General features: G+C 41.1%; 1 protein-coding gene across 2 annotated transcripts; it reads right to left on the reverse strand.

The window, feature by feature from the left end:
* Positions 1 to 144: 144 nt before the first annotated feature.
* Positions 145 to 20,696, reverse strand: prrc2b (proline-rich coiled-coil 2B). 2 transcript variants are annotated; one of them, XM_043238807.1, is made up of 30 exons: positions 20,507 to 20,696; positions 18,039 to 18,217; positions 17,195 to 17,372; positions 14,133 to 14,235; positions 13,983 to 14,046; positions 13,756 to 13,899; positions 13,343 to 13,650; positions 13,134 to 13,261; positions 12,894 to 13,057; positions 12,623 to 12,710; positions 12,386 to 12,539; positions 11,559 to 11,892; positions 11,274 to 11,437; positions 10,959 to 11,160; positions 8,302 to 10,492; positions 8,026 to 8,204; positions 7,279 to 7,394; positions 6,792 to 6,933; positions 6,638 to 6,714; positions 6,277 to 6,558; positions 6,084 to 6,185; positions 5,316 to 5,508; positions 5,133 to 5,227; positions 4,509 to 4,633; positions 4,043 to 4,283; positions 3,702 to 3,869; positions 3,531 to 3,610; positions 3,237 to 3,318; positions 2,939 to 3,148; positions 145 to 2,006 (listed from the first exon to the last, which is right to left on the reverse strand). In XM_043238807.1, the coding sequence occupies exons 2-30, from the start codon at positions 18,151 to 18,153 to the stop codon at positions 1,845 to 1,847; spliced, it is 6,591 nt and encodes a 2,196-aa protein (XP_043094742.1). In that variant the 5' UTR covers positions 18,154 to 18,217; positions 20,507 to 20,696; the 3' UTR covers positions 145 to 1,844. The 2 variants fall into 2 exon arrangements, with proteins under 2 accessions (XP_043094742.1, XP_043094743.1); XM_043238808.1 differs by having other exon boundaries at positions 1,870 to 2,006; positions 2,915 to 3,148.
* Between the last annotated feature and the right edge of the window lie 1,543 nt (positions 20,697 to 22,239).

Genomic DNA, 22,239 nt, shown 5'->3' on the forward strand with positions numbered 1-22,239 from the left:
ATATTTTACTCGATATGCATTTAAAAAGACAGAAAACCCATCAACATGCAGTATCATTGATTTTCATTTGGCATGACTTACACTTAAATGACTGCAACGTTCTCGTCAATAACCGCACAAGGGTAATGGGAATACAAACAATGATTCGTTTTTGAAAAAAAAAGCACAATCTGCTTTATTTCTCTCTTGAGATCATTTCCAATAAAAGGGCAAATATTAATCACACATTTAATAGGATAAACAACACTGAGTGATAAATATCTGCAGGGAAAACAGACCCTTAAAAATAAATGAAAAGAAGAGTGAGTAAATTCATTGCTGGCCCTTTAAATACAGGTCTAACAAAAGCAAAAAGGGCAATAATGAGTCTGTACAGATATGCAGCAATCATCAAGAAGCAATGTTACCGTTGAAGGTGACACAATCCAACAGCGCCAATGAACACCCAAACAAATAAACCTCCGAAATAACCATGAGCACTGCAGAAATCATTTAAAAAAGGCATTTCAAATGTCCAACAGTTCACCCGAAAGGAAAAGAAGAGGTTGCATTTGCATTAACGCTCCAATATCAAACATGAAAGAACATGTGCTGATGGTTATATAGTTCTGTACAGCTGTAGTGTAACGAAGCACCTTCAAAACCAACATTTCCTGTGCACTCCGGATCCCCCTGAGCCCACAGAGACGGCAACATTTACAACACAAGCACTCGTTCGCAAACACGACGCATTTTTGGACCCCGATGGTTACAGATAGGCTTTTTATTGCTTGTGCAACCCTCGCACTCCTGTGACCTACCGACCGACAAAAAAGCTCAAAAGCTGAAAGTAAAAGGACTTCTTGACCAAATCAACATACTGTAACATTTCCCCCCATCAGCGTTCCGAAGAGCACAACAATCCCACCGACATCATCACAAACGTCCTCACGTTACACAAGTGCCCATATATCCCACCCGCCCTTATCACACCAAACACAGAGCAAGCGCTTCTCAATGCTGCTGACTGTAACAGGTTTATTTCACACGCGGCACACCGCCGCCACTCAAGCCCCATCATGCAACACCTTTAAAGGATCAAATGTTGCTTTGCATTTACACAACACATGAAAAGCAGCTGTAAAATAAAAGGTTCGTGTCCACCATGTTTTGATTGAACAATGTCCTCAAAATTGGGTTTGAAGTTTTTTTTTTATTGAATAAAAGGAGGTTTTTTTTATAATAATAGCGCAAATAGGCATGATTACTATATTTATATATATTAAAAAAAAAAAAAAAAAAAAAAAAAAAAGTTAAAACTCCATGGTACCCAGTAAAAGTGACTAATGCCACACACACCGCAGCTCTGGAGCTTCTGTTGATCTGCATGTCAATCAAAACCTCGAGTCCAATCAGCTGGCTCAGTTTGGCAATGTGGGCGTGGAGACGTGAGAGCTGGAAGAGGAGATACGCTTCCTGTTTTTCTGTTTGCCGACTTTGATGGAGAGAGCGAGACACACCAGGGTTCGTTTGCCGCTTTTGTGAACCGTAATTCTTCACTTGAAAATGTCAAATAAAATGTTAATAAATAAAGCTGATCTTGGAAAGTCTGAGCAGAAGAGTCCAAAACTATTGTGTCTATTTATATATATATAGTTTACATTTATATATATAGATATTCATATCTCTCTATGTGAAGTTTATTATTAATGTGTTCCGATTGATTTGTGGAGTTGGTGATCCTGTGCGTCAGTTCCAGGGGTACAGTGACAGAGAAAGAGAGAGACAGAGAGAGAGGGAGGGGAGAGGAGGAAGAGAAAGGAGGTCCTACAGACAGCGGTGTCATGTGATCATGAGGTCCATTATTAGGCTTTGCCTTCCTCCACTTTGACAGACTGTGGTTTGATGGCTCCGGTACGAGCAGCTTTGACCTGTACTGACGAAAGCTGCTCCTGGATCTTGCCGGGAATCACTGATGAGCTCTTGGCATCGCTGACGCCATGACGCGCGTCCCGCAGAGCCTTCACCTGTACCAAAAACAAGAGGCAGACTCAATACCGGCAGTCAAAAGACTTAAAAACAACTGCTTCAAATGATTCTACTGGATAATACACTGAACAGTCAACACATGGGAAGGCAATAAACGATTAAGCCACATTGTCATTTTGGAGTGGCGTGTTGTTTATAGCTTTTAATTTTTCTTTGTATTGTGCCATTAGACTGGTTTCTATTAGTTCTTTCTCAGTTTCATCTCAGAGAAAAAGTGAAGGGAACATTTTTACTCATTATAGACCTCTCAATAATACATACCGAATATTATAAAGAAAAGAAAAAACATCAAGATTAGGGCTGGGCAACAATGGCAAAAATTATTACCACAATATTTCATCACAATATTCCTTAATAGGAAAATAGTTTTCTCAACCTTGACAATTAAATTGAAAAGCATCTTTTCATTTACAGGACCATAAAAAAAAAAAAAAAAAAAAAAAAAAAAAAAAAAGATATATTTTATTTCGGTTTACAAATAATTTTTTTTTTTAGATTCTGAATTTTATTTGGGTTTTTGTATTGGGTTACAGCATTTTCTTTTGCAGTTCTGCATTTTGTTTTTTAGTAATTGTTTGCTGGTCGTCCAGTTAAAAATCAAACTTATTTTCTCAAGTTTCTCAAGTATGAAGAACATGGAGACATCTAAATATACGCCAAACACAGAAAAATAGTATAAATTCATCAATTACCTATGCTAACACTGTATTGTTTATCAAGCTGTTATATGACCCTGCTTCACTTGAGAGACACAAAAAGCCTCCATTAGACAAACATTGTTACGCAAAGCTTCATCCTTACAGATTAGCATTTTGGTTTTGATATAAACATGATCTAAAACTAACAAAACATGACAATAAGAAGGAAGTACATGAGATGCCATTACCTATGCTCACAGTGGGTGGCTCACCTTCACACCATCCTCAGGGCCCTTCACGGTGGGCTCAGGGTTAGAGGGGGGTGTGCTGTGGGGCGGATCACGCCCAGGGCTCGGGTAGGGTGGTGAACGGATGATGACGGTCTTGTTGACCTGCATGACAGGCCGCTGGATAGGGTTGGGGAAGGGACCACTGGTGGGGGGCCTCATGTGCATGACCATACTGCCCTGAGGAGCAGACACCTGCAGCATCAGACAGCAGATAGCAGGCATGTTAGCAGTGTGCCACATGTCCTCTCGGGTCATAGTTAAGGACAGAAATGAGCCGTACCTGCTGTGTGTAATGTCCTGGGAGAGAGGCCACCGCTGGAGGGGCTCCTGAGGGTTTCCCACTAGGACTGGCTGAACTGGGTCTGAGAAGACAGTCCAACAAAAGACCTCATTAGTGAACAGACACCTACACATACAAAACCGTTAAATTGACAAGAATTCCTATACAATAAATTCTGTCAAATTCTAAGTAATTTACCAAACTGTGCATGAATAAATCAAAGGCATACCAACATTTCATAGTGTGACTACAGCTTACTGTGCTGCAGGTAGAGTTTGTGAACTGTCGGCTCACCTGTAGGAGCCGCTGGGTATTCCAGGTGAATGGTTGGGCTTATCAGAGAACTGAAATCCCTTCATGTCCATTTGGGAAGGCTGCAGAAAGCACACGATTTATCAGAAAGGTGTGTAATTGCATGCAGGAAGACATTTGAGGACAGTTATTTCCTGAAGCACACGCTCTTACCTCCCTGCTGCCGCTCATGACGGCTGGCTGGGTTCCAGGAGGCATCATGCGGCGTGGAGCTCCCACAGACAGGTTCTGGTTCTGCTGGAGCTGGATGGACTGGGGAAGGATAAGGTGCTGCTGGGCCGAGCCATAGCGCAGCTGAGATCCAGGCATGGGCATTGTCACCTGAAAACACAAAGTCAGTGGACATGGCCTTGAACTATAAATTCTGAATAAAGCAAATTCAAACTGCATTTGAAGCTGTTGACTGCATACTAATGCCCTACCCATTTTACTTCAATAATTGCATGCGTTTATGTAGTTGAACACTGCTTTCTTATGGCTTTCATAGAACTTGCCTGAATAAGCTGTGAGTCCATGAGTTGTGACGTGCCCATCCCAGCTGCCTGATTCATCGGCCCATCGTACACCAGTGGCTGGCTGCCATTCATGGGCTGGTAGTGAGATCCGGACTGCGGTTTGACCATGTCTGACGGCTGCATGCCAGGAAATGCAGAGTATGGCCCTTTGAGAGGAGCCCCACCAGAGAGCACCATGGGACTAGGCTGAGACAGGTTTGGGTGCATGTACACCTGAGACCTGTAAGAAGAGAACGTGAAAGCACTCAGATTAACACAAAAACAGAGGAAGCCCAGCATTATTAGTGTGGCCAGCGTATAGTGTAGGTATAATGTTGTTTACAGCAGTTATTAACAGTTTGGTGTTTTAAGAGAAACTCTTTACAGTGGCATGGGACTGTGTAGAAGAGCAGGAGATGAATAAGAAACTGAACAATACTGATAATGTCTGAGGCGGGTGAATTACCTGAAAGGAGGGATGGAGCTAAACATCTCTTGAGACTGAGAGACAGGCAGAGCTCCTCGCAGACCCAGCTGAGCCTGAGCCTGTAGAGACGTGTGCAGGGAGATGGGAATCTGCTGAGGGGTGGCCTGAACACACAACAAACAAACACATAGATCCACTAAATGAACCCTATAAAGACAACTGTATCATATTTGATGCACAATTCTGATTATTTTGGTTGTATATCAGTTAAAGCACATGGCACATTTTCAAGAAGAAAAAAAAACTAATGCTGAACAATATATATCAGATTCAGCTGGAACTACATTTCTATAATAATGAAGGTTAAAATTCTGATTTGTATATAATCTTAATGGTGATAAAAAAAAAAAGATTTATTCAAACAAATTAAACTATAATTTTTTTTTTTTTTGTTGTTGTATATAATTAATGCTTATCGCTACAGTTAATTTCTCTAGCTGACTACAGAGTCCATGCTCCTCAAATATTGTTTTTTCCTCAGGTAAATGTGATGTTACATAACATTATTTCCAAGCTGTTACATTGATGTCCTTAAATGGTTGAAACCATTTACAGACTGAGCAACATGAACATTAATTCTTTTTAACATGAATGTGATCGTACCTGTTGATAGCTTGGCTGCTGAGTCAAGGGTGGCACGAGCCGCGGCTGACTCTGGAACACATGACCGTCCAGATACAGAGGAGGGATGTGACTGCCTGTGATACACACAGATCACAACAGTTTTTAGAGCCATGTATTGCCACGGCATGCGACATAGTCTGAGAGAATAATTAGACACCTGACCTTGCATGGAGACAGAAGGAGCAACAGACGCCACAGGCATGGGGGGCATAGACACTCCACCGAAGGAGCTGTAGCTGACACCGCTGGAGGAGCCCACGCTGCAGGCGGGTTGAGAGCCGGAGCCCGCACCGCCCGGGGAGCCCTGCTCCGGGAGAGCCTGAGAGTTTTCCCACGCCTTACGAGCTGACTCCATCTGAGACCACAGACAAACATGCTGGTGAGAAATCAGATCTCAGGATCTAGCACATTGTTAATTCACTCAGACGTTTGTTTCTTTTAACGCAGATCAAGCCAGTGGGAAAGGCTATTTAGAAAGTTTTCAGTACTTTACTTTTGATTTCATTTCTTCGGTTGAATACAACAACAGATATTTTGAAGAATGTTGTTAACGTAAAAGTTGATTGTTTATAATAGTTTTTTTTCCTCAAACTGTGGAAGTCAGTGAGCACAATTTAACATGTTCGCATGCTTAATATTTACAGGTTATTGTTGACACATATTGACAACAAACTAGCACGTTACAAACATCTGACATGCATTAAAATGTTTTAATGTTATTGGGGTGTCATTAGAATATTAGAATATTCTAATGTCATTAGAATAGCTGGTAGCATGTCCTAGGTAGCTAGGCATGCAACGAGCAGACAGAATGTGTGCTGTTTTGCAAATCCCAAGAAATAAGGTGAAGTATCTGGAAGAACCCTTAAGATCACTGATGAAGAGGCATCAACCAAACAAACAGGCTTATCACTTCAATCATCACGTTACCTTGAGCGTGAGGTCTGCAGTAGGGAAGCTGATGGGGTTGAGGTTTATTCCAGGCTGCAGGTGGTCTCTGCGGAGCATCGGGATGGCTTGAGTCAGGCCCGGCTGTGCACACACATTAACAACAGCATAAACACTCAATGCTTCTTTACAAAGCTGACAATGTAACTGCTGCGTGCAGAGCTACTGTACGCACATTCCCAGCAAGAGCGTCCTGCAGCTTGGTGACGGGGTTGGACACAGGCACTGGCGTGGTCCCTGGAGGAAGGCTAAAGTCAGAATCCTTTGCGCTAACACCAAACTCGATGGGCGGCACAGGAATGACGTTGTCCACGTGAATATCCACTCCATTGACAGGAGTGATGGGTCCCTCCAGACGCTCCATGCCCTCTGAACCCTTGCGGTTCTTCAGCGAGCGCTCATTACCAATGGGGCCTGGTTTGTGTTCTTTACTCTGCTCGGGCCCCGCATCTGAATCCTAGAAGACAGGACAATAGGTCATTAGCTCACTGACTGAGGCACGCAAAAATACTTGCTTAGAAAACAACAACCTGTACCTCCGAATTGGGTTCACTGCCCGTGTAGGAAACCTGCTTTGTCCATGAATCTCCACCTGACGACTGGACAGTCAGAGCTTCAGAAGGAAAACAAAATCATTTAGAATCTTCTTAAATATGAATACACTTGATAAAAGGTTGTTATCAGTATTACCGGTGCTGTTTGTCTCCCAGATCTCTGTTCCCAAGTTGTTGGTGGAGAGCGTCTCCTCGGGCTGCTCGATGGACATGCTGCCTTGCTTCTTGGCAAAACGGGGGGGCATTTTTGAAGTAATTGTTCTATTCTTTACCGAACCCTTCAGGTGCACAAAGCAAATAATTACAATATCCAATCAAATGCAGTTAATTAACCAAGTTATCTTTTTCGTTATCAGATGCGTGTCTAAATGACACTGCAATAAATGTTTTTCAAGCCAAGATGTCTCATTCCCAGGCCAAAATATAAAAAAAATTCTGAAGTCAAGAAGGATTGTCTAGACAAGCAGAAACAATATTATTTTTCTTTTTTTGTGAAAAAACTTTTGCACATCTAGAAATTCCTTTTCGATTATGAATTTTTAGATATTTTGTCTGGAAACAAGACAAGAGAACTCTTGGTTTGAAAAGCATTTTTATGCAGTGTAGTGGCCATATTAACTTACTGGAGGACCCTGATCTTTTCTCCTTCGATCATCATCCTGTGGGCGGCGCTGTTTTTTGGAGAGAGCGTCCTGGAAAACCTCTGTACTGGGTACAGATCCTCCAGAGTCACTCTCAACTGTGAGGAAACAAATGACAGCTCCTTCAGATTCAGTACTGAAGAGTACTGAACATTAAATTTAATAACCCTTTAGAGTTCAAACTGTAAAATTACAATATGGCTATAAGTCCATTCCCCACAATACCAATATTCCTTTGTTGTATTCTTACATTTCAAACTAAACGCTTGCAAACTATTAACTGAAACTTGAACTACTTCTAAACATGTGCTCCTGGAAGGCCAATGTCCAGAAGAGCTCAGCTTCAACCTTCTCCAGCACCCTTGCCTGGAAGTTTAGTAATCCTGAAGACAGTGATCAGCTAGTTCAGATGTGCTTAATCAGGGTTATTCTTCATCTGCAGTGTGGTGGCACCACTATCATAGGAATGCATTAGTTTGACGACAACTTTATATTATATTATATATATATATATATATATATATATATATATATATACACACACATACATACATACATACATATATATATATACATATATATATACATACATATATATATACATACATATATACATACATATATATATATATATATATATATATATATATATATATATATATATATATATATATATATATATATAAAAAACATTCCATATGTATATCATTCTTAATAGTTCTGACTTACTTGGGTAACTGTTGAGGTCATATTGGGACAGTGGTTCAGTCATGTCCCCCTTCATGTTTCTGGACTTCAAGTCTTTCTCTAGGATCTTTCCCCCTGCTTCCATCACACCCGTGTCATCATTTTGCTCCACATTGTACACAGATGCGGAGCTCAGGCCGGTGACTGAATCTTCTGGAACTCTGCAAATAGCGAATTAAACCACATTCATAGTGTGAATTTCATAAAAGCTGCCTTTTTTGTAGCAATGTGCTTAACTTATGTTTTTAAGATGCATACCGTTTGCTGTTGGTAGAAACGCCATTTTGCCAACTCTCATTTCTACCAGAGGAACCAGCAGTAGACTGCGTGTCTGTTGACCGGCTCATCTTGTTTTCCATTACAGACGTGTCACTCTTCCGGTTCTGTCTGTCGACAACTGGCCGCTGACTAGAAAAGCTCCGCTTGGAGAGCTCTCTCTTCTCAGACCCAGGTTCTCCATGACCTGCATCAGTGAGTGTGTCACCATGCTGCCCCCGTTTCTCCCTCCAGTCGCTGAAATCGCTGTTTTCAGAGCCAGTTTCCCAATCCTCTCCCTGACTCGGGATCTCCTGTGATCGCCCCCCAGAATAGTGGTTGGGCCAGTGCTCCTCTGCACCCTTAGAACGACCCGGCCACTGATTGGTAACTTCTCCATTAACATAGTCCTCATTATTCCACTGACCACCTCCTTCACGCTCTTGCCGTAGACGCCTGAAACGTGGGGGTTTATCTTGGCGTGGGGGGCGCCGTCTTCTAAGGGGCCGGTTGTCAGGATTATCATTATCAAGATAGTAACCTCCATCTCTGTCCTCAACGCCATTCTCTACAAAGGAGCCTGTAAATTTAGGGGGGTACTTAAGTGGCTCCCGTTCTGACGAACGTTTGGAATACGTGTCTGCACCAAAGTTGTAGCCGTTTTCTTGCACAGAAGAGCTTCCAAACTGGGTTCCTCTCCCTCTCCATGTTGAAATGTCCCTTGAGGCAAATCCACGGTTGTATCCAGCATTAAGGCGAGGGGGCAATGACCTTCCAAAAACTCGAGCGGATTTTGTCTTGTCCCTAGAATCGCTGTTGCCGCTCTGATCATCAGTGTAGACTTTGTTTGATCTCCATGACTCCTTGTCAGCCCTCTTGACTTCTCCAGACACAGGATACAAAGCCTCTCCATTCTCAGTGGCCTTCTGGCGTGGGCGCTTGGGCTGCTCCTCATATTCTGAGGCCTCGCTGTGCGTCTCGCTCACGTTGCGCCGACGAGGTTTGCCTCGCTGCAGATCTTCGCTCCTGAACTCTCGAGTACCACGTCCTCGCGCAGGCCTCTGTGTACCTGCACTACTGTAGGCTCCTCTGTTGCCATCACTCCGTCCTCCACGAGTACCACCGCGAGAGTTGAACTCTCTGAAGCCTCGGCCACGTCCACGACCCGCTCCCCTGGTCCCTGCAAATGCCTGCTCCTCATCGATGAATATCCAATTGTTGCGGCGAGGTGCTGGTGGATCCCTGTTGTCAGAACAGTCCACAGAATGATTCTTGCTGCTATCCCAGCAGTTCTCTTTGTATGACTCTTCAGGCAAGTTGCTCATTTTCTCTACTTTCTGAGCTTCCACTTGTTTCTCCTCAGCAGATGGAGTGGGCGGTGGCGCGGAGTGCCTGTTAGATAAAATTGGAGCATCTTTTTTCAGGTCATAGACATTGGTGACCACTTCTTTCTCCAGCCTGTAAGGTACAGTCTTCTCCTCTGGGTCAGTTTTAGGTTTCTCGTTCTCTTTGTCTTCAACCTTCAAGGGCTTCAGCACAGGTTTCTTGATGGGTCCCGTCCTTCTAAGGGTTCTACCACTGGACTCAGATGGCTGGCTAACACTGCTGCTGCTGCTTGAACCGTGATCGGACCACTGGGCCTGACTGCTGCTGTCTTTCCTCAAACTTCCCATGTCTTTCCTCCAAAAATCAGAGTCGTAGCTCTTCTCCTTACAGTTGAAGGCCTCGTCACGGGTATCAAGGTCTTCTTTCTGATGTCTACCAGAGGAGACATCCCTGTGGTCATCGTCTCCAGGATGGGTTCTGCTAAGTATTAATGGTTGATGGGCTACTTCATGGGAAACTTCTCGCTGTGAACCGAGCAACACATCTGAGCCTCTGCCTTGCCGGAAACTTTGATGGGGCAGTTCCTCTGCTGGGCTTTCTGCACGGTCATGACCCTGGTCTTCATACGAGTCGTGTCTGGAACATGACTGATCACTCCTGTCATCTGCTTGAGCCCTGTCGCAATTCTCGTGCTGTCTCTGGTAGGGTGGTGTGAAACTGCGTGCAGAGTAGCTGTCTTGGTTCCATACTTGGTAAGGCTCAGTGGAAGGCGCCCTCCTCTCCTGATGCATGCTGGAATGGCAGCCTTCATCAGAGGTGGAACCAGGGCTATTCAGGTGATCCTGTTGTATGACAGGTTTTACCAAACCTTGGAGGAGGAAAAAAAAAAAAAAAAAAAAAGTTACATTTAAATATCACAATATACACAAACCGTATATGTTCTGTCATATTACCATGCAGAACTCATAATAAGGTACTGTAGTTTGTTGTATACCTGTGTATTAATACATGTTTGCTATTGTGTTTAAGGAGTATTGTTGGGGTCACTAAAGCACTCGAGGTAGTTGCTAGGAGCAGGGTTTCTCAAAAGGGGCAAGTAAATGAAGTGTGACCATTAACCAGGAACATGCAGATGTGGTGTTAAGATTTTAACACATTGTCTCGTGAGCGTAAAATGTATAATTTCCCAAAGGGGTTAAACTGACTTAACAGTTTGGGAATGTCTGGCTTACTGGTTCAAGTTAAAAGAGTTCCTCATATTTTGAAGTCAAATGTTTATTATTCAAAGTTTGATCTAACTTTGCAAACACCATAGGGAGGATGTTGTAATTTACCAGATGAATGAACGCCAGGAGGGTAGAAATCCACTGGAGAACATCCCTGTGCCATGCGGGGATCCATGTAAGGAGGCATCATCATCCAGCGTGGGTCAAAACCCAGGACATGAGGAGGGTAAAAGCCTCTCTGTGGGTGAGTAGAGCTGGACTGGGTGGAGTGACCCGACTGCTGCCACGGCGCCATCTTATACACCTGCTCCTAGAAAGCACAAAAAAAGAACTCTATAAAATGAAAACATACAGAGTGTGTGTGTGGCTGAATTAATAACCATTTCCTGTTACTTAAAGAATTGGGTAAGGGTAAAAGCTCACCTGCTGCTGGTGCTGCTTCTGGAAGCGAGGCGGCACAGGCTTCTGGTGTCGACCGTAGTCTGGGAGGGGAGAGGTGGACTCAGGACCATCGTCATCATTGTGGTAATTGCAACCTTCATCTTTGTAATCCTGACTGGATGACTCAGTTGGTGTATCAGACGCTTCTACATACACAATAAAATTAGGCATTAGAAAGCGTAGTGAAAAAGAACAGGGAAAATCTTTGCCATTATTACAAGTGTAACTAAAGCTTACATTTATAAACCAACTAGTATATAGGCATACCTTTAGTGCTATACTGCCAGCCCTCCTGGTTATGTTTGGATGACCTTCGACCTGGAGACTGAGTCAAATCCTTGCCGTCTGCTTCTCTCAGCGTTTCTCCAGAGCGTGCCGGTTTCTCAGTTTTTCCAAATTTTTCATCCAGTTTTTTGAGTTTCTCTGCACAGGCAGCCAGTCTCTCCTCCCTCGCTCTCCTCTCCTCCTCTTCGCGACGTCTGCGAGCTCTCTCCACGGCAGAAAGATCAGCTGACACAAACTTCCCACGAGGAGGCAGCTGCCGCTGTGGCTCCTCCTGCTCCTCTGCAGACTCACTGTTGCCACTGTTCTTCTGCTGGTGCTACAAAACACAAACAGAAAGAGGAGATCTCTTAGATGAGTCTGGACGGATGGGACAAACTTAAAAGGAAAAAAAATTACAGCACCAAAAACAATTGTCTGAACTAGAAAGACGGAACTAGTTTGAACTAGAAAGAACACAGTTTGGTTAATCAAAGTTAAAAATACAGAAATACAAAATTGTTTACTTGAATTTAAAATCATGAAAAATAAAGTTAAATTACATTTTTCTGATTGCGTTCATTTAGTTTAGCCTGATATTCTAACGGAAATAATGCTGAAATAAGTAATTTCAAAATTAAAATAACACTGACAACTGACAACCACAATATAATCATTTTATCATGCATTTTCTTATTTTCTGCATTTATACTTTTTTCCTCCTAATCTCTGGTTTGTATGCAATCCTACAGCTGGTCTTTGCTGCAGACATTGTCAAAATGACAATTAAAAATAAAATGATTTCAGGAGGAAAAACAAATGCAGAAGATTACCTGAGATTCAGCAGAGGAGAATCGTCCATTGGTCTTCCTGGAGGGTACAGGCTCTGGCTGGCGTGAGTATGAGTCCTCCTCAGGGTCATGTGGAAAAGCACCGTCACCAGAGCTCTGAGATGAATGCTGGTCCTGATGGTTGTCCCAGTCATCCCTGCACACAAGCGCCAGAGTGAGCTTCAATTCCAACAAAAGTGCCGTTCACACCACACGCACTGCATTAAAACAGAAACTCACCAGATCTTATTCTTCTGACAGGGAGAGTGATCTTCCTCATCGTCACTGAATTTAAGCTTCTCGCTATAATCCACTTCCTCATGGAGACCTGAAGAACAGATAGATCACAATGCAAATTGGTATAAAAAAAAAAAAAAAAAAAAAAAAAAAAAAAAAAAAAGAATATTTTATATATATATATATATATATATATATATATATATATATATATATATATAAATAAAAAAATACCTGTTGTTAATAAAAAAATAAAAATAAAAAAAGCACTCACCTGCCCAGCCATCTTCACAGTCATTGTCCAGTTCATCAAGGTCCTTCAGGTCCTCAGGGTTGATTATGGCAGGACGGGGAGCTCTATCTCCTGGGCGGCGAATCGGGCGGGCAGAGGGGCGTGGAGGGATACGGGGGAAACGGGCCTCTCTTCTTATATCTCCACTGTGGCATGAAAAACAGCAATTTATTGAAAAGGACAGTAAGCATTCATCACTGGAGTAATTAGCACAACACTCACTTGACGGGCTCCGGTGCAGGGGACGCTGGTCTGAAGATCAACCTAGATTCAAAGCGCACAGGGGCAACCACAGTGGTTGGGCCATGATCCGAGGAGCCTGGAGCATCACGAGTCTCTTTAGGGCACATCTGACAAACAAAGAGCCAGTAAGCATTTTAGCAAAGAAAGCACAGCACACCGGAAAACCGCTATGAAGGGCAGAGACTTACGAAGGCAGGCAGCATATCGTGGTATGTGGTGGTGGTGTGGTGCTGGTACTGGAGGGCTGATGGGCTCTGATGGGCTCTGCTCTGATTGCGCTGCACGGGCTGAGCAGGCCGCAGCGATGGCTCCTTCACATCAGAGGACTGGGTAGCAGCGGCAGCGGAGGAGGATGAGGATGAGGAGGGGGGAGGAATAGGAGGGGTGGTCTCCGCTGAGCCGCTGCTCTTGGTGTCCGTGTCTGTGCAGGGCGGGGTGGCAGACAGCACCGGGGGCTGCAGGTTCCTCCCACCGCCCTCCCTCCAGCTTGACACATCTGACAACGACAACATCAACACATCACATTGAGACATCAACAAATGGCTCACTCAACAGCGTTTTCTCAAGACAAGTGAAATCATGAATATGTTGCAGGACTCACTCTGTGGGCGGAGGCTTGGTCCGGGCCCATACGACGGATCGAAGACGCTTCTTTCCTTGCCAGCCTTGTCCTGTTCGCCTGCTGCTTTCAGTGTCGGAAATTCCTCGTGAGAGAAGGGCTGCAGTCGGCTTGAGACCTTTAAACCTGGACAACAGAGCAAAATGAGTATAAACAACAAAATGAGTATACACAACAAACACGTCTGAGCAGAGCAAACGTATGATTACCATCTTGATCTACTGCCTTTCCATTGAGCTGTGCCCATTGCTTTGGTCCACCTGTACTTGTGCTCTAGAGGGACAGAAACGCATGCATCAGACACGTGACATTGACGTCAGGTTAGCACTATGAAGAGATGATAAACGTGCCATCTGTACCTCCTGGCTGGTTATTGGCATGGGCTTCTGAAGATTGGAGACAGATTTCTGTAAAGCCAGCGGTGGCTGCGACTCCGGCAGCTGTGCTGATGATGCAACGGAACTACAGGAAGAAATCAGACAATGTGTGATGGCCATTTGCATCCAGAAATAGAGCCAAGTATTTTGAGAACAAAGTACGTACTTAACCAGCAAAAGATTTCACATGACTACATACATCACTCAGTTGAAGCACGTGGATAAAAAGAAAATAGAGCATTCACCTCACTGCAAATCTACGCTTTTCATTTCAACTGTATGTACTGACCTTCAAAATGTAGCGCTGATAGCACAAGACAAGGACTTAAGATCCATGGAGTCTTGCGACTCTGTATGTTTATGTTCATCTGATGTGAGCATAAGTACTGATTCACTTTTAGTTGGAAGGGTAAGGCCACATAGCCCTTCACATTAAGATTTTTCAGGAGCATATTTCAACTGAAGGGGTATGAATTATTTTAGCATAAACCAGCCACAGCAGCGAGCTGCCCAAGCAAACAGAAGCATTATTCACTAGGGCTGTACGATTCAGAAATTTTGAGTCGAACCCGATTTCCGGTTCTGGAATAGATTCCCAAAATCGCTTCCTCCCTGTTTGATACCTTTTCAATTCTTGATTTTTAAGATTGAAGGAACCTAATCTTGTCATTATTGCAAGATATAAAAGGTAGTGGAAAGTTACCTCCCCAGAAGCTTTATTTAAAAAAAAAGAAAAAGGCAATATATAAAAATGTAATTTTGTCATAGCCCACAGCTAGGCAGGGATCTGTGTTTATTGCATGAATTGAACAAGACAAAGTCTCTAAAAATAAATGTATGCAAGTTCAGCTGAATGAAGTTTACCTTGACTGTATGCGTCACACATATTATGCCATTATACTGTACACCGAATCAAAATAACCAGAACACTAACAATAACATGAATAGAGCTAGTGGTTTATCTGTCAATCAGATGAGCTCTCGACTACCAATCTGTGCTTGTGATGTTTTCTTTTAGAATTATTTTTAGCTGATATTTAATGTGTTTAAATGGAAATAAGATCAAGACCCTCAATCACGTCATGATCTCTTAAAATTGTGGACAGCATAAGCCAGTTCCACCGTAAAATAACTGGTCCATTAAAAACAAAATGTCCGAAAGAACGAATCAGGAAACAGATTAGACTTCTAAATCAATTTTAGCGAGCAGCAGGGAGGTGTATAGAAATGAAAAAAAATCTCAAAATTAAAAATAATCTTTTAACTCATCTCTCGTAATCACTGCTTGTAGCAAGCATGGGGAAGGCAAGTGCTTCTTGAACTGCATCCTTAAATTCAAATGATCTCAGTAACGTTACTGACTTGTTTTCTTTCATTTTATTTTCATGAATTTAAATGTCAGCAGCGTTCAAGTGATGCAGTCGTCCATTTAAGTCATTCAGAAAGTGATTCTTTTTTTTTTAAGGCTCTGAATGAGGAGTCGATTCCCATTGATGGGCTCTATTCCAAAACTTTCAGAATCGATACACAGCCCTATTAATACATTAATAGATTTTAATGAAAAGTAATCATTTGTTTTGTTACTTTCAATCATGCGTTTAAAAAAAGTTTTGGTTGTTTTTTTTATTGCCACGGCGCAGCTTCTCAATGGCTTTGCACCGGCAGTAGTGCATGACATCACACGCTCTAATGTTAAATGCACAAATTTCCCTTACATTGCCACGTGTGTCATTTCTGTTATAATCTAATTCATACATACAACAAGCTTGAAATATGAAGTGCTTTCTGATGAGCCAAGCGGCAAGATGTTTTTGTACACTTCTGCATTCATTCTGCTGTCACCATCATTCATTAAGTCTTCAATAAAACTGAGTGGGTCTATTTTTGACAGGTTTTTGTTTTTGAGATGTAATTAAGATCTAATTCCTCTTTTCTTTTAGCATCCAAATAGCTGTTTCACTCTCAATGTCTTCATCCCAGGTTGTCAGTTATAATGTATATAACCGGGATGACACTGCCTACTTTTAATATCTAAATTAATGCAAAATAACAGAGCTGGATACCTAGACCTTTGAGCCAATTGTCCCAAAACTTATACTGACATCAGACAGTGGGATAGTGTGCTGCTTCTCAAATTGTAAAATATCGATTGAAACTCCCAATAAATTCTGTAGTTAATCCATACCTCATCTTAACTATTAATAAACAGTAACCAGGATTTTGAGGCTGAAGTTGTAGTTAACAGTGAGATTTGATATATGATTAAACACACACACACTATAATCTTACAATATATAAAGAATAATTGACTCCGGGCCGTTGAATTATTAGAAAAATACTGCAGGAGGTACTATGGTTCCCACACCTCAAGACAATGATTAGATGATATATTTCACGGTATTTGTCCGTTTTACTTAAAACTCGGCATGCATACGCATATTGGGGGGATAAGGATGATCGCTTGATTTGGAAAATGCCTGTGAACCATTCTGCACATGATACGCGTATCATTGCATGCTTAAACGCTATTGTGTGTAGGATTATTTCTTCCACATCTCATCCAGCGTGTCCGTTGTTAATTACAAAAAGTCATTTTAGACCTTGTAATGGAAGTTCAAAGTGCTGCCTGAAACTACATTCGCTGTGCAGTTCCATGAAAATAATTGCACACATTAGAACGTTCATCAGCCAATCAGATTCAAGCATTCAGCGGCCATGTAGTATAACATTAGTATATACACTATATAAACTACAATAAAGCGGTGTGTAACGAAGCACTAATAATAAAAATTGTCTATACCACTCCAGATATACATTAAACACAAAACAGTTCCACATTTTTACTAGCAGCATTTTCATTTAAATGTATCAGCTCTGAAATGAAATCACATTAGATTATCACAACTACTTTTTTTTCCCTATCCAAAGTATCCCCAAAAAGGCTCTCGTCTCACGATCTGTCCTTCAATTCACTTCACACACAGTGATGTTTCAGTGAACGTGATGGACAGCAGTGCTGACGCCGCAGCAGCGTTGGCTCTGACCTCTTTGGATCGTGTTGATCCTGCTTGTTTGCCCATCCTGTACCGTCTTTGGGCACGATAATCACGTTGGGATCGTTTCCTTTACTCTCAGACTTCAGACTCGGCAGGTGAGCGGGAGGGGGCATGCGCCGGGCAGCGGCCACTTTGCCAAGACTCTGTAAGCCATGTCGTGCAACAACTGCAAGTGACAGAGAGAGAGAGAAGTGTGAAAACAGTGACACGGGAAGGGAAAACATCACAGTTAACACACATATACAAAATCTGCTGCCGCTCTGGTGTTACACGACACATCTGACACATTTACGCTTTTAGTTTTCACTTTTATGGATTTAATTTAAATGGTTGAATTAAATCAAACAAACATAACTTTGATTTTGTATTAATTGAAACAAAAAAAAAAAAAACGACCTTGATCAGTCCTAAAATGTTAATTATCAGAACCATTTCTATTTTAGGATTTTAACACGTTATCAAAACAAGGGGTCATCAAATGACTGCAACATTTAAAAATATGCATTTCTTTACATTTAAAAAATCTAATGGTTTACAATAATTTACAGTTCCATTTTTTATTAAAACAATAGCGCTGCACAAAATGTTTTCGGTTTAAATTAATCACGGCTACAAAACTGTGATATACCAAAAATATAATTAATCTTTAAATGAACCGTATTAAGATTACTTTGAGAAGTATATTCTGCTTTGCAATAGCAGTATATTTCTGAACTTTGAGATTCTATGAGACACACACAACATACTATCTCCAGATTTATGTAACAGGCTTTCTTCATCAATTCCACAAGCATTTAAATATGGATGTACATATGCAGTGCTTGCATCTCACCTGTGGTTTTCTGAGTTTCTATTGACTTCCCTTTGTACTTGTCAAATAGGCTGAGTGATGAATACTTGCTTTTCCCATCCTTGGACTTGGTTATTTGCCCCAAACGATCGGACATTGCGATGTAATGTCATCGAGTATGGAAATTTTTCTTTGCACCTCTTCCTCAGTACCGTCTGTTTCTGTAGAGAAACACACACAATGACACAACTGTTAGCAGGGAAAAAAAAAAAAAAAAAAACACGTCCCACCAACACATCCTCTGAACTGTGATGAATAATCGTTTCTATGCCACAGAAACGTCATCATTCCACCCGGACACAAGAGGATGAGGGTCAGACGCATTTCAAAGCCGGTCAACAAAACACAATCTTGGAAAGAATAACGACTCCGATCAACTTCAATTAGCCCAAAAGACATTATTCAGACAAGTGTTGGACTGGAGATGACGCTGAAGGTGAAATCAACATTCACATGACACACAACAGAAGCGTCCTGCTGTCTCGGTGAGAACATGGAAACACTACGACTTGCTGCAGGATGCAAACCAGAAACACTGAACCAAAATGACACGCATGAGCTCTGCATTCATGTCTTAAAATCATGCCCAGCAAGTCAAGTCACTTATTTATATAGCAATTTTAACAATACAGATTGTTTCACAGCGCTTAACAGTATCAAAGCATTTCATTATTTAATTCAGAGACGTCATTTGTCCAGCTCGATTCAGTTTAAATAGCAATCGAATCAATGAATTAATCAATCAATGAAAATCGCTGGAAATGAAGTGTCGCCAGCGGCGGAGAGCGGCATGGGACCAAAACTCCATCGGTGACAGAAAACACTGGGAGAAAGCAGGCAAGGCAAGAATGGTTAACAGAAGACAATGGGGTTGTTCTCATGGATCAAGAAAGCATATTTGAGTTTCTATTTCCATATCTGAAGAGCTCACTATGTGAGTGGAGAACAATGCTCATGTGAATAAAAGCATCAACTGTTTTGCTCAAATAATGTAATCATTTCTATTCAAAAAAAGAAACCATTTCATTCTTATATCAAGTTTACATTGCGTGAACTGGTTACATCAACTTTCCAAGGAGGGACGGATATTTTTCTGATTTCATTTTTAAAAAAAATTGTGTTCTTAAGAAGAAAGCAATACTGTGTGAAGTAAAATTTTTTTTTGATGAACTACTTTTAACGAAGTAAAAAAAACAACTAGATGCTTGGCTTGTCATTTATGCCCCTTATGCAGAACAGAAAGAAAAACTAAATTAAAATTACATAAGGGCAAGTAAATTGCTTACATCTTTGGCTTTAACTTCAAAATGAGCATCCTCAATTTAAAAGAAAACTGCAAATGTAACATTGTGAAGCGAATATTAATAAGAGAAATGACAATAACAGACTCATGAATACTCATGACTACTAACAATGAGGATGCTGTAAGACACACACAACAATGATTTTAAAGGAACCCTCAGGCCTTTCTCCGTTCTTATGAAGTAACAGTCATCTACATCTTGGATGGCCTGAGGGTGAGGGCATTTTCTGCAATTTAATTTTGGTTAACATTATTTGACAGTGTGTTTCAGGTTATGCACCTTTAACATATCCGTTAAAGAAAATGATGCACAATTGCGAGCAACTAACCCCGAGCGAATCCTAACCCTACAGTAAATTGCATATTGTTAATATTACTCAGTGCTTGCTTGCATATTTGCAAAAATGGCTGATGCACTGCTCACACTTGCAAAAGATCACCATCATCATCATCAGTGCCAAACTCAGATTCATTATGACAGAAAAAAAAATCTGTTTAGATGAGAAGCACGTCAGTAAGACTTGACGAGAAAACCCTGAGAAATACTGGCAGTTTAACAGCGCGCTCTTTACAAGCGATCATTATGAAATCGGCGTGATGTAATAATGTTATACAAATGTTTTGATGCCAGGCTAAACGAAGCTCACACATCTGTCAGCGATAACCGTGAACGTACAGTTAGCATGAGATGTAAACAGAGGCTTTTCAATCTGATTATTGAACAAACCGCTCGTTTCACACGCGCGAAATCAACACGATCACAAACTAGAGGCTGTAAACACGAGCGCGAGAGCTGGTAAAAAACGACAATTACTATAACGCGAGCGATTTTTACGGGGTCTTCTCTGAGGGCTTTAGCAATGCTATTGACATTAGCCTCGAGCCGCTTCTGTTGTATAAACTCCACCAGATCCGACAAACGAGCTTCAAACCGGGTCAGAAAGCGCTGCAGCGCGGGTGTTCAATTAACATCGACTGGTATAATGAGTAATCAATGCGTTAATGAGGGGTTTCTGGGGACTTGTTGATGTGTGAGCCGATTAAAAATGGCTGCTGCTCAGAACAAAGCGACACAAACACTGAGACATCCTGCGACAAATCGGCCCCAAACCCGCGAATAACCGCACAGAGCGCGCTAATAACTCACCGATTGAACGTACGACTGTCGATTCAGATCACATATATCGATATATTTCCACCGGATAGAGAAACTCGGCAGGATGGATGCAGATTTCTCTATGTTTTTCTCTTTTCGCTTGTTGTCAGTTTCCCGACCTGAGAATGAAGCTGCTGCTGCTGCCGTCGCGAGAAATCGAGTCTCCACCCGCGATCGGGTCTCCTTTAGGACCCAGGCGATAGCTGTTTTAAATGCCTGATCAAAACGCGTTGGTTCGTTTCAAGTTAAATTTCCAGTACAAAATAAAAGCATTTAAAATGTATCAAAATAAAGGCATAAAATAAAGCCTAAAAGCAGCAGTTAATAGCTTTATACCGTTTGTTTTATTTTTGCAATATCAACAGAATGTAACTAACATAGTCATTCACACATATGCACATGGATAAAAACAATATGTACGAAATTTACAGTAACTTGTTAGTTGCTAATTATTCAACTTTTTACCGTAAAAATAAAAACATATTTAAAAGTTGCTACAATATCAACATGTCATAAATAATGCACCAGTAATTATTTAAATGCACTTTTTCAGTTTTTGGTTTTTTGTTTTTCAGGTCATTTTTTTTCTGGAAAAACTCAGCTATCATCTTTTGAATAATAATTTTTTCCAAAGGTTTTCATCAACACCCATGGTTTCTGCAATCATTGCAACCCTGGTGGTTTAATTAAAGTAATTAATTTATGTAATATATGACTGTAAATATATGTGCTATGTACTAGTTTCTAAGTAGTGAATGTACTGCAGCTATTGATTTTATATTATTTAAAAATTTTTATTTACAAGAAACAATCACAGTAAAAATGACACTATGGTCACAGCAATTACAATTTTCATTGTATAACTTTAGCTGTTTCAGAACAGTACATAAAATAGTACAACAGCTATTTACACAAAAGTCAAAAGCGCTCATTATTTAGCTATTTTCCAGCTTTGAAATAAGCACGCAAACCTGCTAGGATTCCTCTTAATACGTTTGTATTTTTCCTATTTTAATGTATTGTGCCTTAATTTACTATTTAGGACAATATATTGTTTTATTGAATTGAATAAAAGATATAAGAAAAGGGTCTTTTAACTACCGAGGACCCCTATGAGGTGTAATATCAAAAATATCCACTGGATGTCACCCATGCTCCGTTATATGCTTATATACGTTATGGATACAAGTCTATGAATAAAATACTATTTTAGGTATTTTCTCATTTATGTATTTAATAATTTGTCCATATTGTGTGCGATAAACACGTTCAGTTGATAAAATAATCAACGTGTACCAGTGCCATCACGGGGCACAGAAATGAGGAAAAAAGGCTTGAAAAATCCAGTCTCCACCTAGAGGACCCCTACGAGGGAGGTCGTCGCGACGCCTGTCTGCAAAACGCAACCGATGCAGTTGTTTTTTTCTGTACTGTTGGAGCCTTTTTACTGTCCTAAGTACGTCTGAAAAAAATATTATAAAATAGATACAATTATAAAATGCATTTTTTTAAGAAACCATAACCATTCACCAAGAACGCGTTATAGGAATCAAAAGTGGCATTTATAATGTCACAGTTTCAAATAAATGTTTTCAATTGATCAGAAAATTCAGCAAAATTAGGCATTATTGATAATTGATAGCAACAAGAAATATTTATTGAACAAATTAGCATATTAGATTAAAAATTAATTACATGTGCCAGTTGCATAAACATAGAAATTA

Source organism: Puntigrus tetrazona, chromosome 5 (genome assembly GCF_018831695.1).
Source record: "Puntigrus tetrazona isolate hp1 chromosome 5, ASM1883169v1, whole genome shotgun sequence".
NCBI classification, from domain to species: Eukaryota; Metazoa; Chordata; class Actinopteri; order Cypriniformes; family Cyprinidae; genus Puntigrus; species Puntigrus tetrazona.